This window comes from Fukomys damarensis, unplaced genomic scaffold (assembly GCF_012274545.1).
Source record: "Fukomys damarensis isolate Sample0158 unplaced genomic scaffold, DMR_v1.0_HiC HiC_scaffold_22, whole genome shotgun sequence".
Classification (NCBI taxonomy): Eukaryota; Metazoa; Chordata; class Mammalia; order Rodentia; family Bathyergidae; genus Fukomys; species Fukomys damarensis.
Window position 1 is genome coordinate 11,149,871 of NW_022900934.1, and position 18,650 is coordinate 11,168,520.

The following is an 18,650-nucleotide window of genomic DNA, read 5'->3' on the forward strand; positions in this document are numbered from 1 at the left end:
TTTTTTTTTTTTGAGATAGGGTCTGGCTGGCCTTGAACTCACTGTGTAGTGCAGGCCTGCCTCAAACTCACAGTATGCTCCTAGCTCAGATCCCTAGTTCCAGGACTAAGGAATGTACCACCACACCCAGGAAAGTTCACACTATTGGTGTGTACAAAAGTTATGCATATCTTAATGTTGATTTTATATATTGCCCTGTGTTTTTTTGCACCGGGGATCAAACTTGGGACCTTACACTTGCAAAGCAGGTGGTGGCACCACTGGACTAAATCCCCTGCCCGCCCTGTGTTTTTATAACCGTTGTCATTCCTGTCTCACAAGAGGGACCCGGGGCACAGAGGTGTTAAGTAACGTGTTCAGTGTCACACAGCAAGCAAGTGATGGAGACCTCACTGCGTTCTGAGCTGACTGAGAGCTAAACGGGCGGCTCCACGATCTGAGGGGTTCACACCAAGTCCAGCAGGACATTTCTCCAGTCCCAGCGGCACCCCGGCTTCCTGTGTGGGGCTGAAAGGAGGGATGGGGAGACATCCCCTGGGGCTGGGGGAGCCGGGGGAGGGAGCGTCCCAGGCAACGAGTGCCCCTGCTGCGGGAGGGTGCGGGGCCGGCCGCTCACCCTGTCACCCTCTTCTGTCCTCAGTGGCAGGGGCGCTCATCGCTGACTTCCTGTCCGGCCTGGTGCACTGGGGGGCCGACACGTGGGGCTCCGTGGAGCTGCCCATCGTGGGGAAGGTGCGTATGTCGGGCTGCGTGGCCTTGGGTGAGTCCCCTTTCCTCTCTAAGCCTCAGTTGCCCGGTCGGGGAGATGGGAAGCGTCGTTCTAGCCTGGCCTTCGCATGTCCTCCAAGGCCAGGGCGGGAATCTCCCGGGATTGATGGACACAGAAGCAGCAGGCCTGGGATGGTCGGAGAGCTCCGCCGTGTGCCTGCCTTCTGCGTAGAGACCATGTCTTGCTCTTCCTCTCCTTCCCTAGTCCATCCATTTGTTTTCATTGGGGTTTTTTCCAGTAATGGGGACAGAACGCAGGGTCTTTGCACAGAATTATATCCCCAGCCTTTTTTTTTTTTTTTTTTTTTCCGGTTTCAACATAATCTTGCTTCATTACTCAGGCTAGACTCATACTTGTAATCTTCCTGCCTCAGCCTCCCAGGGCACTGGGATTACAGGCATGTTCCACCATACCTGGCTTTAAATTGGATTTTATCTTGTGTCGGTGAAATTTTTTTGGTGGCGAAAGAAAATCTAATCCATACTGTTCTATTCTGCTCACACAAGGTTTCAGATTCACAGACCTGAAACTCTCAGGGGAAGCCGAATTAAGTGATGGTGGGCCCTGGGGTCCAGCCGTCAGTATCCCCTCTTCCTGTCTCTCCGTCTCTGTCTCCGATTCCCTCTCACAAGTGGTCAGCCCGCCTCCTGGAGTCTGCCCCGTCAGAACAGCTTGTAGGGACAGGAGGGCAGCTGCCCCCCGGAGGAGGGACTCAGATGCTGGGGACCCCAAGACGGTCCCTGTCTGTTACCTTACGGGCCTTCATATGTCTCAGGGTGGAGGAGCAGGGCCCAGGTTATCTCCAAACCCTTGGGGGAAGGGTACTGCTGGGGTCATTTCAACCCATGTCCACCACAGCTGTAGACCATGACCTTGAAGGCTGAGCAGAGGCCGTGTCGGTGGGGTGGGAGGAGCGAGGGCAGGCGCGTTTCCTGCCGGAGAGCACTGGGCACTGTGGCTGACCGGTGAGTGGTGCCCGACCTGCTGCAGGCGTTCATCCGCCCCTTCCGGGAGCACCACATCGACCCCACGGCCATCACAAGGCACGACTTCATCGAGACCAACGGCGACAACTGCCTGGTGACGCTGCTGCCACTGCTCAACATGGCCTACAAGTTCCACACCCACAGCACAGGTAAGGCCAGCCGGTCGGTGCAGCGCCCGCAGGGGCATCAGGGAGAGACCCCCCCAGGAGGCTTCTGGGGCTTGCAGGTATGAGCGGGGCTGCTCGCGGTGTTTATTTCTTTTATTTTTGAGACAGGGAGATCAGGCTGCTCTCAAACTCGCAGCGATCCCCTTGCCTCAGCCTCCCAAGTGCTGGGATTACAGGCATGCAACACATCACTCAGCCTGCTCGCAGTGATTTAAAATATTCTCTCCAAGGCTGGGGATTTAGCTCCGTGGTGCCACCACCTGCCTCACAAGCGCAAGGACCAGAGTTCAATCCCTGGTACCAAAAAATAAAATAAAATATTCTCTCCAGTCATCTTCACATAAAATTGAAGTATTTTACTCTAGAAGGCTGACGCAGGAAGATCTCAAGTTCGAGGCCAGCATGTACTTAGTGAGACCTGTCTCAAACTAAAAGGGCGGGTGATGTGGCTTAGTGCAGAGGTTCTAGTTCAGTCCCCAGTGCCTCAAAGCCGGGGTGGGAATGGGAGGTATTTTTCATAAATACCTGGGTTCCTGCTTCTCTCTGGCAACCCCATCTGTCAGGGGCTGGGGCCACCTGGGTCTCTGTCCCTGCCTGGCTTCACTAAGCTGGCACCAAACGGTAGCCACCTCCTGTGACAAGACACATGTGCCCGGTTGACCTAACTCCTCACTAATGCCTGCTCTTTGCCCCTGAGCCGCCATGTTTGTCTGCAGTACCTGCCTGCCCTGAGGCTTTGGGCAGGAGGGGCACAGGCTGCGGCTCGGTGTAGAGCACTTGCCCAGGGTGCACGAGGCCCAGGTCTCCATCCCTAGCATTGCCCGGAAGAAATGCCAGGAATTGAGGCCTCAGTGCTGCCTGTCTGGGAGGGTCGCGTCCCCCAGTCCGGCCAGCAAGCACGGGGCCTCGTCCTGGCCTAAGAGCTCGCACCTCACCGATACTGTGGGGAGGCTGCGAGGATCTGTGGGCGGTGGTGCCCTCCCTGCCACCCCTCCTGCACCGACCTGGCGGGGAGGTCCCGATTCACCCCTCGGGGTGAGTCTGGATGGGCCAGCTTTAGAGGTAGTGGCACCCAGAGCCCCGCCCCCCAGGTCAGGCTGAAACTCCCTGGATAAATCACATGCATGTAAACTGCCCAGGCTCTGCTTTCTGGGCAAAAGCCTTAATCCCACTTTATGATGAAGAGAGGGAGACTCACAGCCAGGAATGGTGGCACATGGGTCTAATCCCAGAACTTTGGAGGCTGAGGCAGGAGAATCACCTTGAGGCCAGTCTGGGCCACATAATGAGTTCAAGGCAAGCCAGTGAGACCCTGTCCCAGAAAAGGAAAAAAAAAAAAAAAAGCTAAAGAAATTGAAAGTCAAAGAGCAGAGTCCTCAGCCTGAGCCAATACAACCAGGGAGTGAGGGCAGGGACCTGGGCCGGGCCCTTGCTGAGCCATCGCTCATGACCCTCCATTGTCTGCTGCCCAGGGATGGTGGGGACACCCCACCCCATGTGACAGCTCTGTGGGTCCCCTCCTGCCTCCTGCAGAAGCCCTGGAGCAGCTGTACCCCTGGGAATGCTTCGTCTTCTGCCTGATCATCTTCGGCACCTTCACCAACCAGATCCACAAGTGGTCACACACATACTTCGGGCTGCCACGCTGGGTCACCCTCCTGCAGGACTGGCACATCATCCTGCCACGTAAACACCACCGCATCCACCATGTCTCACCCCACGAGACCTACTTCTGCATCACCACAGGTGTGGCGCTGGCTCCAGCTGCTGTGCCATCTGTGGGGTCAGAGGTCACAGTGGGAGGTCCTACAGTTCTGGCCCTCAGGTTGTTCTCAGAACACACGTCCAGGCAGAGGCTCACCTATGTGGGAGGCTGAGGCAGGAGGATCTCTGAATTTGAGGCCAGGCTGGGCTACATAGGGAGACCCTGACTCAAAAACACAAAAAATAAAAGGCTGGGGCTATAGCTTGGTGGCAGAGCACCCCTAGGTTCCCTCCCCAACACTCAAAGTCAGGCCGCCCCGGGGGTGCCTCCAGCCATCCTGTGTGTGCCTTCAGGACACTCCTGGTGCCGGTCACTTTCGTCGCCACAAGTCGGGGTCTCAGCGCCCCTCCTCGGGGCCGAAGTAGAAATAGGGAGCTGGCTGAGTCCAGTGCTCCATGCACAGTAAGGTGTTTCGTAAGCCACTGCTGCAGTGCTGGGTTTCTGCGTCTTTGCGGAGGTGGAAGAATGAGCCACGACATTCTCTGCACATTCGAAAGCCCCTCTCCTCGGAGGGCAGGTTTGGGGCTAAGACTGAGGTCGTTTAGGAGGAGAGTTAACCGCCTACTGACCAGGGGCTCCTCCCCCAGCTCGGCTGTGCTCCTGTCGCCTGGCAGGGAACGGAGGCTGTCGGACAGCTGTGTTTTGGGGCTTGGGAGAGCTCTTCAGTGAACTCCCTGCCAGCCGGCGCTCTCCCTGCTGACCGTAGCCGAGTTAGGGACAGCACTCACAGATTGTCACAGAGGCCGCACACAAGTGAAGAGCCAGCCGTGGGGACAGACCCTGAGGGCTGCTGTTTCTGTGGGCTGTCGGGAAGGCTTTGCAGCAGAGGGGCAGGGAGCCGCCAGCAGGAGCGGAGTGGCACCCGGGAGCCCCCACCGCAGGCGTCCTGGGCAGTGTTGTCCCTGTCCCCCTGCAGAGCCTTTCCCATGGCCCGCACCCCGGGACAGCAGCTCCCGCTCACCCTACCCCATGCTGTTTCTGCCACAGGCTGGCTCAACTACCCGCTGGAGAAGATGGGTTTCTGGCGGCGTCTGGAGGACCTCATCCAGGGCCTGACGGGCGAGAAGCCTCGGGCAGACGACATGAAATGGGCCCAGAAGATCAAGTAGCTTCTCCAAGTCTGCCGTCTGGTTGCCAACCTTCCTAGCCCCAAACTGAAGCCATCTGCCAAATCCCAGCCTGCTTGAGCTGGCGAGAACACCTCCTGATCTGGGCCTGGGCACCCCGGGACACAGAATACTTGAGCCACTGGTTTTCGATTTCCTCTGTTCATTTTCTTTCCTTGGCCTCCCGAGCTGCTACGCCTGCCAAGCCTGACTGCACAAGAGGGAGCCTGCCCTGCTGGCCGTCCCGGGCAGAGGCGGCCACCCACCCCACACACCCTGCCCTGCCCGCTTTGGGTCCACCTCATCACCTCTGTCTGTCCTTCCTTCTCTGGCCCCAGAGGTCTGGGGAGTCCCCACATCATTATCCCGCCATAGCCCTGCAAACTGATCATGAAAGCCCTGCCTGGGGGGACAGCTGCAGCCACCACCTGTGGCCCAGCGTCTCTGCCCAAGGGTGGCAGCACTCGGCAGGGGTCCAGAAGTGGCTGGAGTCCGGCCCAAGTCCTGACACCCGCTTCTCCTCACCTGCCTCCACCTGCCCGTGTATTCCAGCAGACCTGGCTTTTCTGTAGGGGACCTCTTCACAGCGCAGAACGCCTGTAAAAGGTCTCGGTCATTTGGGAAGAGGATGCTGCCCCTTCTGACCAAGGTGTGTCAGAGGAGGAAGAGTGAGGGTTTTTAATTTTTTTTTTTAAAGGTGCTTGCTTGTTTAATGTAAATAATAGAAAGCCTTAATATCTTTTCTGTAACACGGAGTAATATTTTAATGTCATGTTTTGGATGTACGTAATATATTTATAACAAAGCACCAAGCGTCTCCTTAACCTTGGCTGCCTGTGGTGTTTCCTGGGGGGGGGGTGAGGCTCCCCCAAAGCAGCTGTGGCCCCAGGATGGTCGCCTTGTCACCTGAGACTGAGTCAGTACTAACATGTGCTTCCAGCACTTTGGGAGAAGACCCCGATCATGCGGGACTGGGCCCTCGCGAACATCAAGACAGAGTAACAAAGGCTGACTCGGGCTGAAAAATCCCTTAGCACCTAAGATGTGCCGGGCTCAGGCCTGGACACTGGGGCACCAGGATTTGCTCTGGTGGAAATGACCAACTGGGGAAAGAGAGTCAACATCATAATGCACATGGAGATCCGGACGGTCATTTGTGAAGAAAGTCAAGCAAGATAGAACCACACTGGAAAAGCAGGGTGGGACTGTCAGGCAGAGGCATTTCTGTTGCCATAGTTGCTGAGACCTACAGGAGGTGGAGCCAGCAAATGAAGAATGGGGAGGAGCCTCTTGATGTTACAGGAAGTGCAAAGGTCCTGAGGTAGGAATGTGCCTGGGGAGGCTAAAAGATGGTGACACTGGACTAGACTAGGGAAAGTGGAAGGTGCAGGTAGAAAAATGGGGTTCTTACAGAGCCTCACAGGCAGAGAGGTCCAGCTGCTAGATCTAAAAGACAAGTAACTTATTTTTTTGACCAAGTAATTCTAAGACACGTATGGGCCAGGAGCTGGAATTCAGTAGTGGACACTACACACTCGGTATCTAGGCTGGGAGTGCAGGGCAGAGGTGAAGCACTTGCCTGATGTGGGCAAACCCTGGGTTTGAGCTCACAAACTGGGCTAATGCCTGCAGCATCATTACTTAGAAGAAAGTGAGCCTTGGTGGTGCTAGGAACAGGAAATTTTTAGAACTCCATAGCAGCCACAGATACAGCATTTATTTATTTTTTTAAAATGTGACCCAGAACTTCATTTTCCGTCCAGTTTGCCCACCAGTAGACTTGTTACTGAGGAAGGGGGATTAGAATTTCTCGGCTCCTAAGTGACAGAAAATTAAGGCAGGAATGAATAGCTAGAGTAACAGTACCCAGGCCTGAGGGCACACACCTATAATCCTGGGAAGCTGAGGCAGGAAGAGTGCCATGAGTTTGAGGCCAGCTTGGGCTACATAGTTCAAGGCCAGCCTGGACCACACGGTGAAACTGTCTCAAAAAATAAAAATAAAAATAAAAAATAAAATAACAGCTCATAAAAAACAAAAGTGCACAGGTGGTTTTGACTTAGGGTTTGGCAGGATGAGAACGTGGTCTCTGCTGAGTTTTTCTGAGTTGAGACAACATTGCTTCAACTTACGGATCTCCGAAGTCTTCCTCACATCGCTTAGTTACAGTGAAAGTCCCAGGGCAGGCTCTCATTGGCCTGGAATGGGTCATGTGTCTGCCCCTGGATCAGTCACCTTGGCCCAAGGGGCATGCACTGTTCTGATTGGCCTGAGCTGAAATGGGTCCACTGTGGTTGCAAGAGTGGGATCAGCCCTCCCCGAACAATGGGAGGGAGGGAGCTGCCAGGAAGAGAAGGAGTTAACTACAAAATAGTATATGGTGATGGGACAAGCAACCACCCTCCAGAGGGGCCAGAAGAGCAATCTCGGAGGCAGGAATTGGCTTCCTGTTCCCGGGTCCTGTTGACCTGTGCCAGCTGCCTGGAGCTGGCAAAAAATCTCAGCTAGGGTCGGGGATTTAGCTCGGTGACACTGCACATGCCTCACAAGTGCAAGGTCCTGAGTTTGATCCCTGGTACAAAATATATATATATATATATTAGTTTGAGCCCAGAGAGAAAGGTTGAAACAAGGTCCCACAGTTACCACGGAGGGAGCTGGGCCTGAAACTCTTATCTTGCATCTCCTGAATACTTTGCCAAACAAGAGGAAATGTTCTGCTTTGGTTAGAGGGAGTTGGGGCCACCTATGAGGTGGGACTTGCACAGCCAGAGGGGGAGATGCTACTCAGTTTCTACCGAATAATGACCACACTCCAGACTAGAGACCTCTGCACAGGTCCCATAAGCAGCCCTGCAAGCCAGGTGTGGTGGTGCACACCTGTCATCCCAACACTCGGGAGGCTGAGGCAGGAGGATCGTCTTGAGGTCAAGGCCAACCTGGACTACATAGTGAGACCCTGGCTTAAAAATACAAACAGGCTGGGGATTTGGCTCAGTGGTTCTGCCGCCTGCCTCACAAGCACAAGGGCCTGAGTTCGATCCCCGGTACCAAAAAAAAACAAACAAGCAAACAAATGCAGTCTGTGCAGCTCTAAGTGACTACTGCTGGCACCATTTGCAGATGGGTAATTAGGCACGCACGAGGTCCTGTATCATCCCACACAACTGCTAGGTGGCTGAAGGTACAAGCAGAACCTTGCACTTATTACACTCATCCAGCTGCCCAGTGGAGGGGAAGGTAAGGCAGGTGACAAGTGAGAAATGTGTCCTTCGGGAAAAACATCAGCCACTTGAGAAGCGGCAGCTGACTGGGAGACCAGGATGACCCAGAGACACCAGGGCCCAGAGTTCAGGGTTACTCGTATCAGCTAAAAGAAAGGAGCCACACGTCATGCTGCAAACCTATAGTCTCAGCACTCTGGGAGGCTGAGGCAGGAGGATAACAAGTCCGAGCTCAGCCTGGGCAACTTAGAAACCTTGTCTCAAAATTTTGAAAAAGAGGGGTGGCGTGGTACTTTGCACGAGGTGGGAACAAAATGGAGGATTCGTCCTCCCCGAAACAGTCGGCTTTAGCCGCCACCTCGACTCCGGCAGAGCTGACCTCCCTAGAGCAGCTGGACAAAGAGCAGATTAGAAAGGCAGTGGAAGCTTTGTTGACGCATTCTAAATCCAGGAAGAACAAAAATGGATTGCTTTTGAATGAAAATCAAAATTTGTTTTTAATGGTGATATTATGGAAAATTCCAGGAAAAGAACTGAGAGTCAGATTGTCCTTGCCTTATAATATTCGATCAGATTCTTCGGAAATCTGCTTATTTACCAAGGATGAACTCGAGGCAACTGAACAGACAGAACGCTTCTATAAAAAGCTTTTGAACAAGCATGGAATTAAAACAATATCTCGGATTATTCCTTTCCAAACTTTGAAAACAGAATATAAAGCCTATGAAGCCAAGCTCCACCTCCTGAATAGTTTTGATCTCTTCCTTACTGATGAAAGAATTAGGCGGCTTTTGCCCTCACACATAGGAAGACATTTCTACCAAAGGAAGAAAGTTCCAGTACCTATAAACCTTAAGGCCAAGAATTTATCAAAAGAGATCAACAGCTGTCTAGCTGGGACTGTCTTAAACATCTCCAAAAGTGGTTCTTGCAGTTCTATACGCATCGGTCACACTGGAATGCGGGCTCAACACATCACTGAAAACATTGTTGCTGTGGCAAAGAGTCTTTCAGAAAAATTGCCGGAGAAGTGGAAAAGTGTGAAACTCCTGTTCGTGAAAACTATGAAGTCGGCTTCCCTTCCCATCTTTTCATCATTTATTTCTTATCGGAATGCAACCAACAAAATCTCCATCAGTGAACTGAAAGAAAAAGAAGCAAAGAGGAAAAAAAGAGAGGAAAAATATCGTGAAAGGCAGAAGCTGAAGAGGGAAAAACAAAAGTTAAAGTTAAAAGCTCAGAAGGCCGCGTCAGTCCTAATTAAAGGTCGTCTGACATTTAAAACCAAAGGTGCTTCTGTGAAGAGCCGTGGGTCCCAGAAGAAAAAAACCGGCAAAGTGAAAACCAAAGTTAAAGTGAAAAATGAATCTGATGATGAAATTCCACAGCTGGTACCAATAAACAAGACTTCAGTAAAAGAAAAAGTTGAGGTGCAAAAACCTGTCACAGGGAAGAAGTCTCCAAAAAAGAGTCCTGGTCCCAATACACCTAAGGGCAAGAAGAGAAAGGCCCTGCTGGTTCCTGAGACCCCAGGTGCAGGTCCAGGGAAGAAGCCAAAAATAGGACAGAAGAAGAAACAAAGAAAACACTCACCAGGGAAGAAAGATCTGAGACAGACTCCAAAAAAGCCAGAGGCCAAGCTCTTTCCTACTGCTAATAATTCTACAAGGAACACTCCCCACACCCCTAAACAATCACCAAAAAACCCCAGAGTGCCCCAGCCAACCTAAAATCACTGACTCAACCAGAAGAAAACAGCAGTTACCTGAGGACTGTTGGAAAATCCTTGGGTCCTGGATTGGAGGTGTAGCTTGCAGTAGAGGACTTGCCCAGCATGTACAATGCTATGGGCTCAGTCCTCTGCACCATTAAGAAGAAATGAGTAAAGGGCCGGGGATTTAGCTCAGTGGTTTCGCCACCTGCCTTGCAAGCACAAGGGCCTGAGTTCAATCCCCAACATGCCCCCCAAAATAAATAAGTAAAAGAAAAACATGGGTCCTGATCCACCATTGCAACCTTCTTCAAAAATGAGGCCTTGGCCAGGGATTTAACCCAGTGGCATGGCACCTGCCTCATAAGCACAAGGTCCCAATTTCGATCCCTGATACCAAAACAAAAATGAGGCCTGGATGGATATAAATATTTTAGAATCTCCACAGGTAACTCCTGCAAGTATCTGGTTATAAGAAACACTGGCTAAAGGGTATTTTTAAATTGTTCTTTTGTTTAATTGTTAATGTCAGGCAAAATGAATGCTTTATGTTTGTGACTTTTTTTATTAAAGTGTAATGTTTGCTTCTAATTAGATACACTGTTGGCATTCCAACTCTCAGCGGTTTGACTTAAAGGGTTATGATGTGATTCATTTCCTCACACTAGCTTTCTGCCCCTTCTATACACTAGCTACTGGGATTAGGGAAGGCAGTGCCAAATCAGTGGACTGATTGAGTAATCACATACCCCTACTCCCAGCATCACACACTGTAGACCCAGCCACCTCTGAAAAAGCCCCACCTGTGACTGCAAGAGGCTTTGGAGAAACATCAGTACACCAGCCATAACTACAGTGGTTTGTGAATTGTTTTACACCATATAAATATTGTCAATTTAAAAAAAAAATTTTTTTTGAAAAAGAGTTGGAGATCAATCTCAGTGCCAAGTCCCAGGGCTCAATCCCCAGTACTGCCAAAGTGTGGCAGTAATGCAGATTTTTTACAACGAAGGCTCCATGTTTAAAACATACCGTGGGCAAAATAAAACAGGTGCCTATGCCAACCCTGCGACCGAGGGGGTGGTGCCTGGATGGCCCGGTTTCAGGTATGCCTGTGCTGCCCTCTGGTGGCAGAACAGGGTAGGTAACGTGCAGCGCGAACATGTTGCCTCCCAGGCTGGGCCCTGCTTCTCAGAGGGGCCGCAGGTGCAGGCCTCAGGCCGTCAGCCCCCAGCGTTAACCCAGCCCTATGGATAATAGTTCACCCACCTTTTGCTCATCGGTTTGTAAGCGGTGTTACCTACATAAAAGAATAGGAACCAAACCACATAAGAGGGGCAAGAGGAGGAGTGAAAATAGAAGAAGAAAAGAAAAGGAAAAAAAGCTTTTGTACAAAGGGAGGGGTGGGGGCTTGAGGAGAGGTAATGGGATAAATTTTATTTTAAAAATTAAAAAATAAGCCGGGCGTGGTGGCACACGCCTGTAATCCCAGCACTCGGGAGGCTGAGGCAGGAGGATCGCTGTGAGTTCGAGACCATCCTGGACTACATAGTGAGTTCCAGGTTAGTCTCAACTACACAGTGAGACCCTGTCTCAAAACACCCAAATAAATTAAAAAAAAAACAAAACAACAAAAACTTGCCATCCTCTTGCCTCAGCCTCCCAGGATGCTGGAATTACAGGCATGTGCCACCAAGGTTGGCTAACAAGCGTTTCTTAAATGTTTATGTGGGGTGGGTATTTTACAACACTCGCCCTTCAGATTTCAGGGTCCCTCGTAAAGCTGACTGGCGCAGCCACACCCATTCATTTGCCTATTGTCTGTGGCTCTTGCTTGGTAGCAACAGAGGTAAACAAATGGTTACAACACAGACCAACCAGGGACAAAGCTAAAATATTTACTCTCTGGCTCTTTTACAGGGAAAGCTTCCCACCCCTGGTCCAGAGAAGAGTAAGGTCCCCCCAGCTGTGTTCCCCCGGCCCTCCATCCCCTTCCAAGGCCATCACTTTGACAAGACCCCTGCGTGTCCCTTAGGGAAGCCCCGAGAGGGCCACACACACCCCTCTCCCACACCTCGCAGACATCGTGCATACAGTCCCGCATTTCCTTTCCTGTTTTTCATTTAACGTACTTTGGGGGTAGTGTTCTTTTTGGCTTTTGGGGATAGGGGGAGCCTCCCTTTGTAGTTCAGGCTGGGCTTTCTCTCACTGTGTAGCTCAGGCTGGCCTCGAACTTGCAGGGATCCTCCTGCCTCAGCCTCCCCAGTGCTAGGGTCAAAGGTGTGCACTGCCACGCCCAACTTGGAGATGTGTTATCATCAATAATCAGGTAATTTCCTTATTCCTTTTCAACTGTGTAACATTCCATTGTCGGAGCAGACCTGATCTTTTGTTTATCTGAATTGAACCCCACTTTTTATTTTTGAGATAGGGTCTCACTAATGCCCAATCTGGCCTCCAAGAAGCTGGGATCACAGATGTGCACCACCGCGCCAGGCTTCCTCTGCATTTTTAGAATTCATCTCATTGGGTGTTGAGGTTTTCAGGTTTGGGTTTTACAAACTGAGCTTACAGGCAGCAGAGCACTTGGTCTTTGCTCACTGGGGCCTGTGGATCCGAAGGCCCACTTCCTGGAACCTGCTGCATCAGGGTCAAAGGCTGCTTGTGATCTAAGCTCACAGCAGCCTTCCGCTGCAGCTCTACAGTTTATCCTCAGCTCAGGGAGCCTGTTTGCCAGCACGGTGTTCTCAGGTGTGGAGCCCTCCGCCGTCTGATAGGTGGTTTTCGTCTGCATTTCTCCTCCTGTACTTTACTGAATCTAAGAGGCCTTGAGATGCGTCCTGATTTCGATGTTTGAATGCAGAAGTTGCATCTTAGAATCACTGAAATACAACATGTGAGTGAGACTGAATGTCTTATTGTGAGTTGAAAAGTCATTTGTATCTCCTTCCTATGGTCACGTTCTTTTCCAGTTTTCCTGGGAGAGAGCGCAGTAGTGTTTAAGGGCATGGGGTTCAAATCCCAGCTCTGCCACTCATAAGCTTGTGACTGAGTTATTTAGCTGTCCTGAGTCTCTTTTGCCTTAAGAGTAAATAAAAGTAAATAGGGAGACTAGGGTACTGTGCTTGTGAAAATGCAAAGCACCGTATTCCTGGAAGGCAGTAAATGCTTGATACACGTTTGCGATGATTATTATCTTTTGGGAGGTTTTTGGTTTTCTTTTCTGTTCTTTTTCTTTCTTTCTTTCTTTCTTTCTTTTTTTCTTTTCTTTTTATGGTGTTAGAGTTTGAGCCCAGGGCCTTGTGTGTGCTAGGCAAGTGCTGTACCACTGAGCCACAAGCCAGCACTATCTATTTTCTTTTTCTTTTCTTTTCTTTTTTTCTTTTTTTTTTCTTTTTTTTGAGAAAAGGTCTTGCTATGCAGTTTAGGCTGGGCTTGAACTCACAGGCTGGCCTCAAACTCGCAGCAAACCTTCTGCCTCAGCCTCCCAAGTGCTGGGCTGACAGGTGTGGCCCACCACACCCTGCCATCTATTTTCTTAATGAGTTGGAAGAACTCTGTAATTCTGCCTCTGTCACTCCCCTGGCTCCCACCCTGACCGAAAAGTAACAAACGATACAAAATTCAGACATTGGGGAAATCAATTGTGTAAGGCAAAAGCTGGGCTGGGGCTCAGGGGTAGTTGATGTGCTTAGAAAAAAAAAAAAAGAAAGAAGAAGAAAAGAAAGAATGAACCATGCCCTTCTTCACTTGCTCCCAGCGCTTTGTGATTGTGTGTTTTATTTTAACCCCACATAGTGTCTCAGTAGGAGCTGGGCATGGTAGCGCATGCCTGTGGTCTCAGCACTCTGGAGGTTGAGGCAGGAGGATCGCTGCAAGGTGAGGCCAGCCTGTCTCAAAACAAACAAACAAGCGCTATAGCATGAGGTTAGGGTTTTTCCTTTCCTTAATTACTAATTGGGAATGTAAACATATTGTGGGAAAAATTATATATTTTGTTTTTGTTTTTTTGAGTCAGGATCTTGCTACATAGTCCAAGATGGTCTCGAACTCACTGTGTAGCCCAGGCTGGTCTCCAACTCGTGGCGATCCTCCCGCCTCAGCCTTCCCAGTGCTGGGATTACAGGTGTGCACCATCACACCAGCTGTGGAGAACATTATATAATTTTAGGTGTTTACATTGTTGTTTGTTTGTTTTGGTACTGGGGCTTGTACTCGGGTCCTTGTGCTTGAGAGGCAGGCAGCGGCACCACTGCGCTAAATCCCTGGCCCTGTTTTTACATTTTTAAATATACTTTCTTTCAAATTACCCATGTCTTTAACATCCAGAAACTCTCAAACAGCCCACCTTGTTTGAACATAAATTTTAGGGTTTTTGGTTTGTTTGGTACTGGGGACCAAAGGTGGGACTTTGTGCTTGCAAGGCAGATGGTGGCACCTCTAAACTAAATCCCTGGCCCTGAACATAGTCTTTTTGGGGATTATTGTTTTTGTATTTTTGAGACAGGGTCTCGCTATATAGTTCAGGCTGGCCTGGAACTCATTATGTAGCCCAGGCTGGCCTTGAATTTGCAGCAATCCTCCTGCCTCAGCCTCCTGAGCACTGAGATTACAGGTGTGCACCACCGCAGCCAACCTGAACATAGGTTTTTGTTTTTTTCAAGATAAATTCCAAAGGTTTATTGCACCAAGTGTTTTGTTTTTGTACTGGGGATCAAACTCAGGACCTTGAGCTCACAAGGCAGGCATAGTGCCACTGCCCTAAATCCCCAGATGAACATAGTTTTTGAATGAATGCTTGGGACAATCAAATCTGTAGTTTGTGAAGTGGACCACTGGGCCATCTTCCTGTGTCGATTACATGTTTTCAGGCTGTACAAACTCCTGCCTTTGAGAACAGACTAAGGGAGGGACACTCACACTCTGCCTTAAGATGCGCATAGGTAATCAGCCCCGGATTCCTTCAGCATCTCAATCACACCCTCCAGTACCTGGCTCTTGCCATCTTTCTGTGCTGGCACCGTCAGCTTTCTGGTGAGACTTGTGCCTCATAGTCTCGTTGTGGTTGCCACAGCTCAAACTATCACAACCTCATATTATACAAAGAAGGAAACAAGAGAGAACAGGCTTTCTTCCCCAGCCTTTTTCTTTTTATCCAAAATGTGTTTATTGGATCGGCTTCCTATTCCTCTTGACTCAGGGTACCGTTAGTGTCGCTTGCTCCCCCTGGAGGAGCATCCTTCTGTGAGCCTTGCTTTTCCTCCCGTAGGCTGGCAGAGGACAGTGGAGCAGGTGAACACAGAACTACCGTCTGTGCACGTCTGAAGATAGTGGGGATTTTATAGCATCCTGGGTACCTCGCGTCCATGAAGTAGAAACTGGGGCTCTGCCCCAGGTACTCCTTGTGTTTCCTCTTCTCCTTGTCTGGAGAGGGTGAAGGAGATCTTTTGAGAGAGGCGTGTTCTTGTGGGGAGGTCGTCACCACTGGAAAGTCCCCCAGCTTTTACCAGGTGAGCGGAATGAGTCCAATAACCCTCTTCCCGTGTGGGGACATGGCCCGTCTGGCGGTCAGCAGAATGCAGCGCACCTCCCCCTGCCCTCCTCCACCTCTAATCTCACTGCTGCCCTGTCCAGTCCCCTCGAGGCAGCAGCCACCCTGCACCTTGTGAAAACACCGATCTACTGCACATGTTTTGTTTAAAATCTCCTGGGCTCCCCCTCCCTCGTTTCAGGGAACCGGCGGGTGCCCCAAGGCTACAAGCAGCTGATTCCAAAACTGGTTTTATTCCTTCTTCGTCGTGTGACCCTAACATGTAACTCTAACATGCCTGAATCCTCCAAAGCCCAGCCTGGTGGTGACGCCTGTAAGCCCAGCACTCGGGCTGAGGCGGGACAGCCTGCATTATACAGGAAGGACCTTGTCTCCAAAAAACCAAAAAATAAATAACTCCTCCGAGCCTCCTCAGTTTCTGAGTCTTTTCTTTCTTTCTTTGGTACCGGGGTTCGAACTCAGAACCTTGTGCTTGCAAGGCAAGCACGGCACCACTGAGGTAAATCCCCAATTTCTGTTCCTCACCTGACAAATGGAAACAGAAACAGCTACTTTGTGAGGGTCATTGAGAATTAAATAATAGCATTCAATATTTATACAGCACTTAGTGTCAAGCTGTCCTCTAAATTTTCTAATTCTTTTAACCATTTTAAACTTTCCAACAATCCGCTAAAAACAAAATTCCCTCATCTCAAAAGCTGAGTATATCAGCTCAAATCCAGAGCCAAGAAAGGCGCAGGAGTAAATTTGCTCCCAGGTGTGGCTGTGACTCCCAGAAAGAGGCGGGGCTCCTCCCGTACGGAGTGTGAGTACTACAGCTCCCAGCATGCGCTGCGACGGCGGAACTACAGCTACCAGTATGCTCCGAGCCATACGGTTTAACCTTTTCCTCCTGCGCTACGCCTTGCACGGGAATTTGTGTTATTGTCAATTTTGCCTGCAAGATATTCCCTACGAGAACCATAGAATCTGTGCGAGTAGACACTTTATGAGTATCGTGGATAAGAGGCTCGTGTTTTAGTCCTCACTCCTCCGCTTGTTGGCTCTGAATATCTCTTTTCTTATCTTTAAAATGGGCATATTCCAGCCTGATGAGGTGGTACACACCTGTAATCCGAGCACTCGGGAGGCCGAGGCAGGAAGACTGCTTATTCAAGGCCAACCTGTAGTGAGACCTTGTCTAAAAAAAAGAAAGAAAATAAAAGGTATATTCCTAGGAGGTGCTGCATTAAGTTGGGAGTGGGTTATAATGGCTTGGCAAATGTCAGCTTTTCTGGTATCCCTCCTCGACACACCAAGGGACTTTATCAAAATATTTTGTCTCCATAGCAAGTCTCAGGTCTATACTGTCCTCTCCCTTTTCAGAAGGGAAACAGATGCCTGGAGCATTTCATATACCTCATACTTGAAGTCACACAGCAAAGTGGTGAAAAAAGTCTTGAACCTAGAAATTTTCACTTCTCAAGTGAGTCTACGTTTGGAGTACAACTGTTTCTGCTCATACTGATGCTTTACAGTGGGCCAATGTCCAGGGCAGGTATTTTCTGTGCTCCCCAAGGCAAATTTTTAATCATGAGATATACAAAATGAGATGAAGCTGCACTATTTGTGCCTGGAAAGGGAAGCACCTGGCACATTTGAGAGCCAAGTAGAGCTGATTGGAGAAATCAGAGGGGACTTCCCTGAGAGGGTGACGCCGGATCTCAGGACAGTAAGATAGTGGGGACAGTATGGGCCGGGGAGGGAGAAGGGAGGGTGTGTTTCAGAGGCTTTGCAAAGCACGGTATTTACTAGCCGTGCAGCGGTCTGAGGCGCTAGCAATGCCAAAGCCAGGCAGGGGCAAGCGAGGCGGTCACAAGCTCAGAGGTGGACCAGGCGGAACCCTCCTGGACCCAGCCTCTGTGCAGGGCCTTGTGAGTCCACGCTCTAGGCCTGGAGAGACTGTAAAAGGCCCTCTGTGGTCTCGTGTGTCTTTACTGGATACTTTTTTTTGTGTGTGTGAAGTTACCCAGGGGCTCCACACTGAGCTACATCCCCAGCCCCTTTTTATTTTTTGAAACAGGATCTCTCTAAATTACTAAATTGCCCAGTTCCATTGGGTAATTCCGTACTCAACTCCTGCTATTTTGTAGAGGGAATGGGGAGCATTTAAAGGCTTGGGCAGGAGGGTGTTTTGAGTAGACTTGATTGCCATAGCAGATTGGAGGCTGCTGAGGTCGTCCACGTGGGAGAGAACAGCAGCCGCCTGAGCGGAAGCAGTGGATGGAGAGCAGCTTAGTAAGCGCTACCCCAGAACAATGATCCTTACTTGGATAGGGGTTAGCCATGTGACCTTGCACCTTTGTTTCTTTCCACATACATGTAAGGGCTCCGTAAGGGCTCTGCAGGCCACTTGTGACAAAGAGTTTTGAGCCAGGCATGGTGGTGCACACCTGTAATCCCAGCACTGGGGAGGCTGAGGCAGGAGGATCGCTGTGAGTTGGAAACCAGCCTGGGCTACATAGTGAGTTCCAGGTCAGTCTCAACTACATAATGAGATCCTGTCTCAAAAATTTAAAAAATTAAAAAAAAAAGTTTTTGTGTTGGATTTATCATTTATTTCCAAACATATATCCCCAGGGCCTTTGCACATGGTGTTCCTGCTACCTCCTTTGGATCATTCAGGTCTTCGTTGAAATGTAACCAGCTCAGGAGGTCCTGCCTGGCCACTCCCTGCTGCCCCATCCCTGGTTTATTCTCGACCCTATCATGATTACAGTGCCCTCTTTATTGGTTTCCTTGCTCTCCATTTGCCACGGACTGGATCAGAATGTAATCCTCTAAGGAACTTGCTTCTTCAGGGATGTATTTCCGTCTCCAGCAACTAGCACAGTGCTTGGACACAGGAGGCGCTTAATATATATTAGATCAGTTGCGCGAAAGAGTGGAGGAGTGAAGGAATGAATGAGCGAGTGGCTGGATGAGTGAACGCTTTCCCAAACCCCTCAGCTGTGCTGAGGTCTCCTCGGGCCGGCAACAATGGTCCTGGAAGCAAGGCCGTCAGGTCTGGCTTCAAATTCTGACTCAGCCACTTAACAGCTGAGTTCAGAGAAATCGCTTGATCTCTCTCAGCTTCAATTTTCACACGAATCCTGAGCCGGTACGGAGGCTAGGAGTAGCCAAATAGATAGAAAGGTGCCCGATGAGAAACGCGCTGTTTTGTGCCTCCCCTCCTCCTTTTCTTCTCACGGCCGCCGCCGCGCAAACCTAACACCCGTGCCCCTCTCACGCAGCAGCCCACACATTCCTCGCGCCCGAGCCCGGGAGACCTCTAGGTTGCTGGACCCTCGCGCACCGGAAGCCTCCGCTCCCGCAAGCAAGCGACCTCCCTT

General features: G+C 50.4%; 2 protein-coding genes and 1 pseudogene across 2 annotated transcripts in view; 2 read left to right on the top strand and 1 right to left on the bottom strand.

The window, feature by feature from the left end:
- Tmem189 (transmembrane protein 189) overlaps positions 1–6,718 on the top strand; it is a 23,489-nt gene extending 16,771 nt beyond the window's left edge. Inside the window, exons 4-7 of the mRNA XM_033767087.1 lie at positions 641–732; positions 1,760–1,904; positions 3,456–3,668; positions 4,675–6,718. Of these exons, the coding sequence (XP_033622978.1) occupies positions 641–732; positions 1,760–1,904; positions 3,456–3,668; positions 4,675–4,796 (572 nt within the window). The 3' untranslated portion in view covers positions 4,797–6,718. The remainder of the gene's footprint in view (positions 1–640; positions 733–1,759; positions 1,905–3,455; positions 3,669–4,674) is intronic.
- Positions 6,719–8,278: 1,560 nt separating this feature from the next.
- Positions 8,279–9,967, top strand: LOC104858120 (ribosomal L1 domain-containing protein 1-like). Its single transcript, XM_033767194.1, has one exon. It carries the CDS (start codon positions 8,332–8,334, stop codon positions 9,745–9,747), a length of 1,416 nt encoding a protein of 471 aa, XP_033623085.1. The 5' UTR covers positions 8,279–8,331; the 3' UTR covers positions 9,748–9,967.
- Positions 9,968–14,935: 4,968 nt separating this feature from the next.
- LOC104858159 lies at positions 14,936–16,152 on the bottom strand (annotated as a pseudogene).
- Between the last annotated feature and the right edge of the window lie 2,498 nt (positions 16,153–18,650).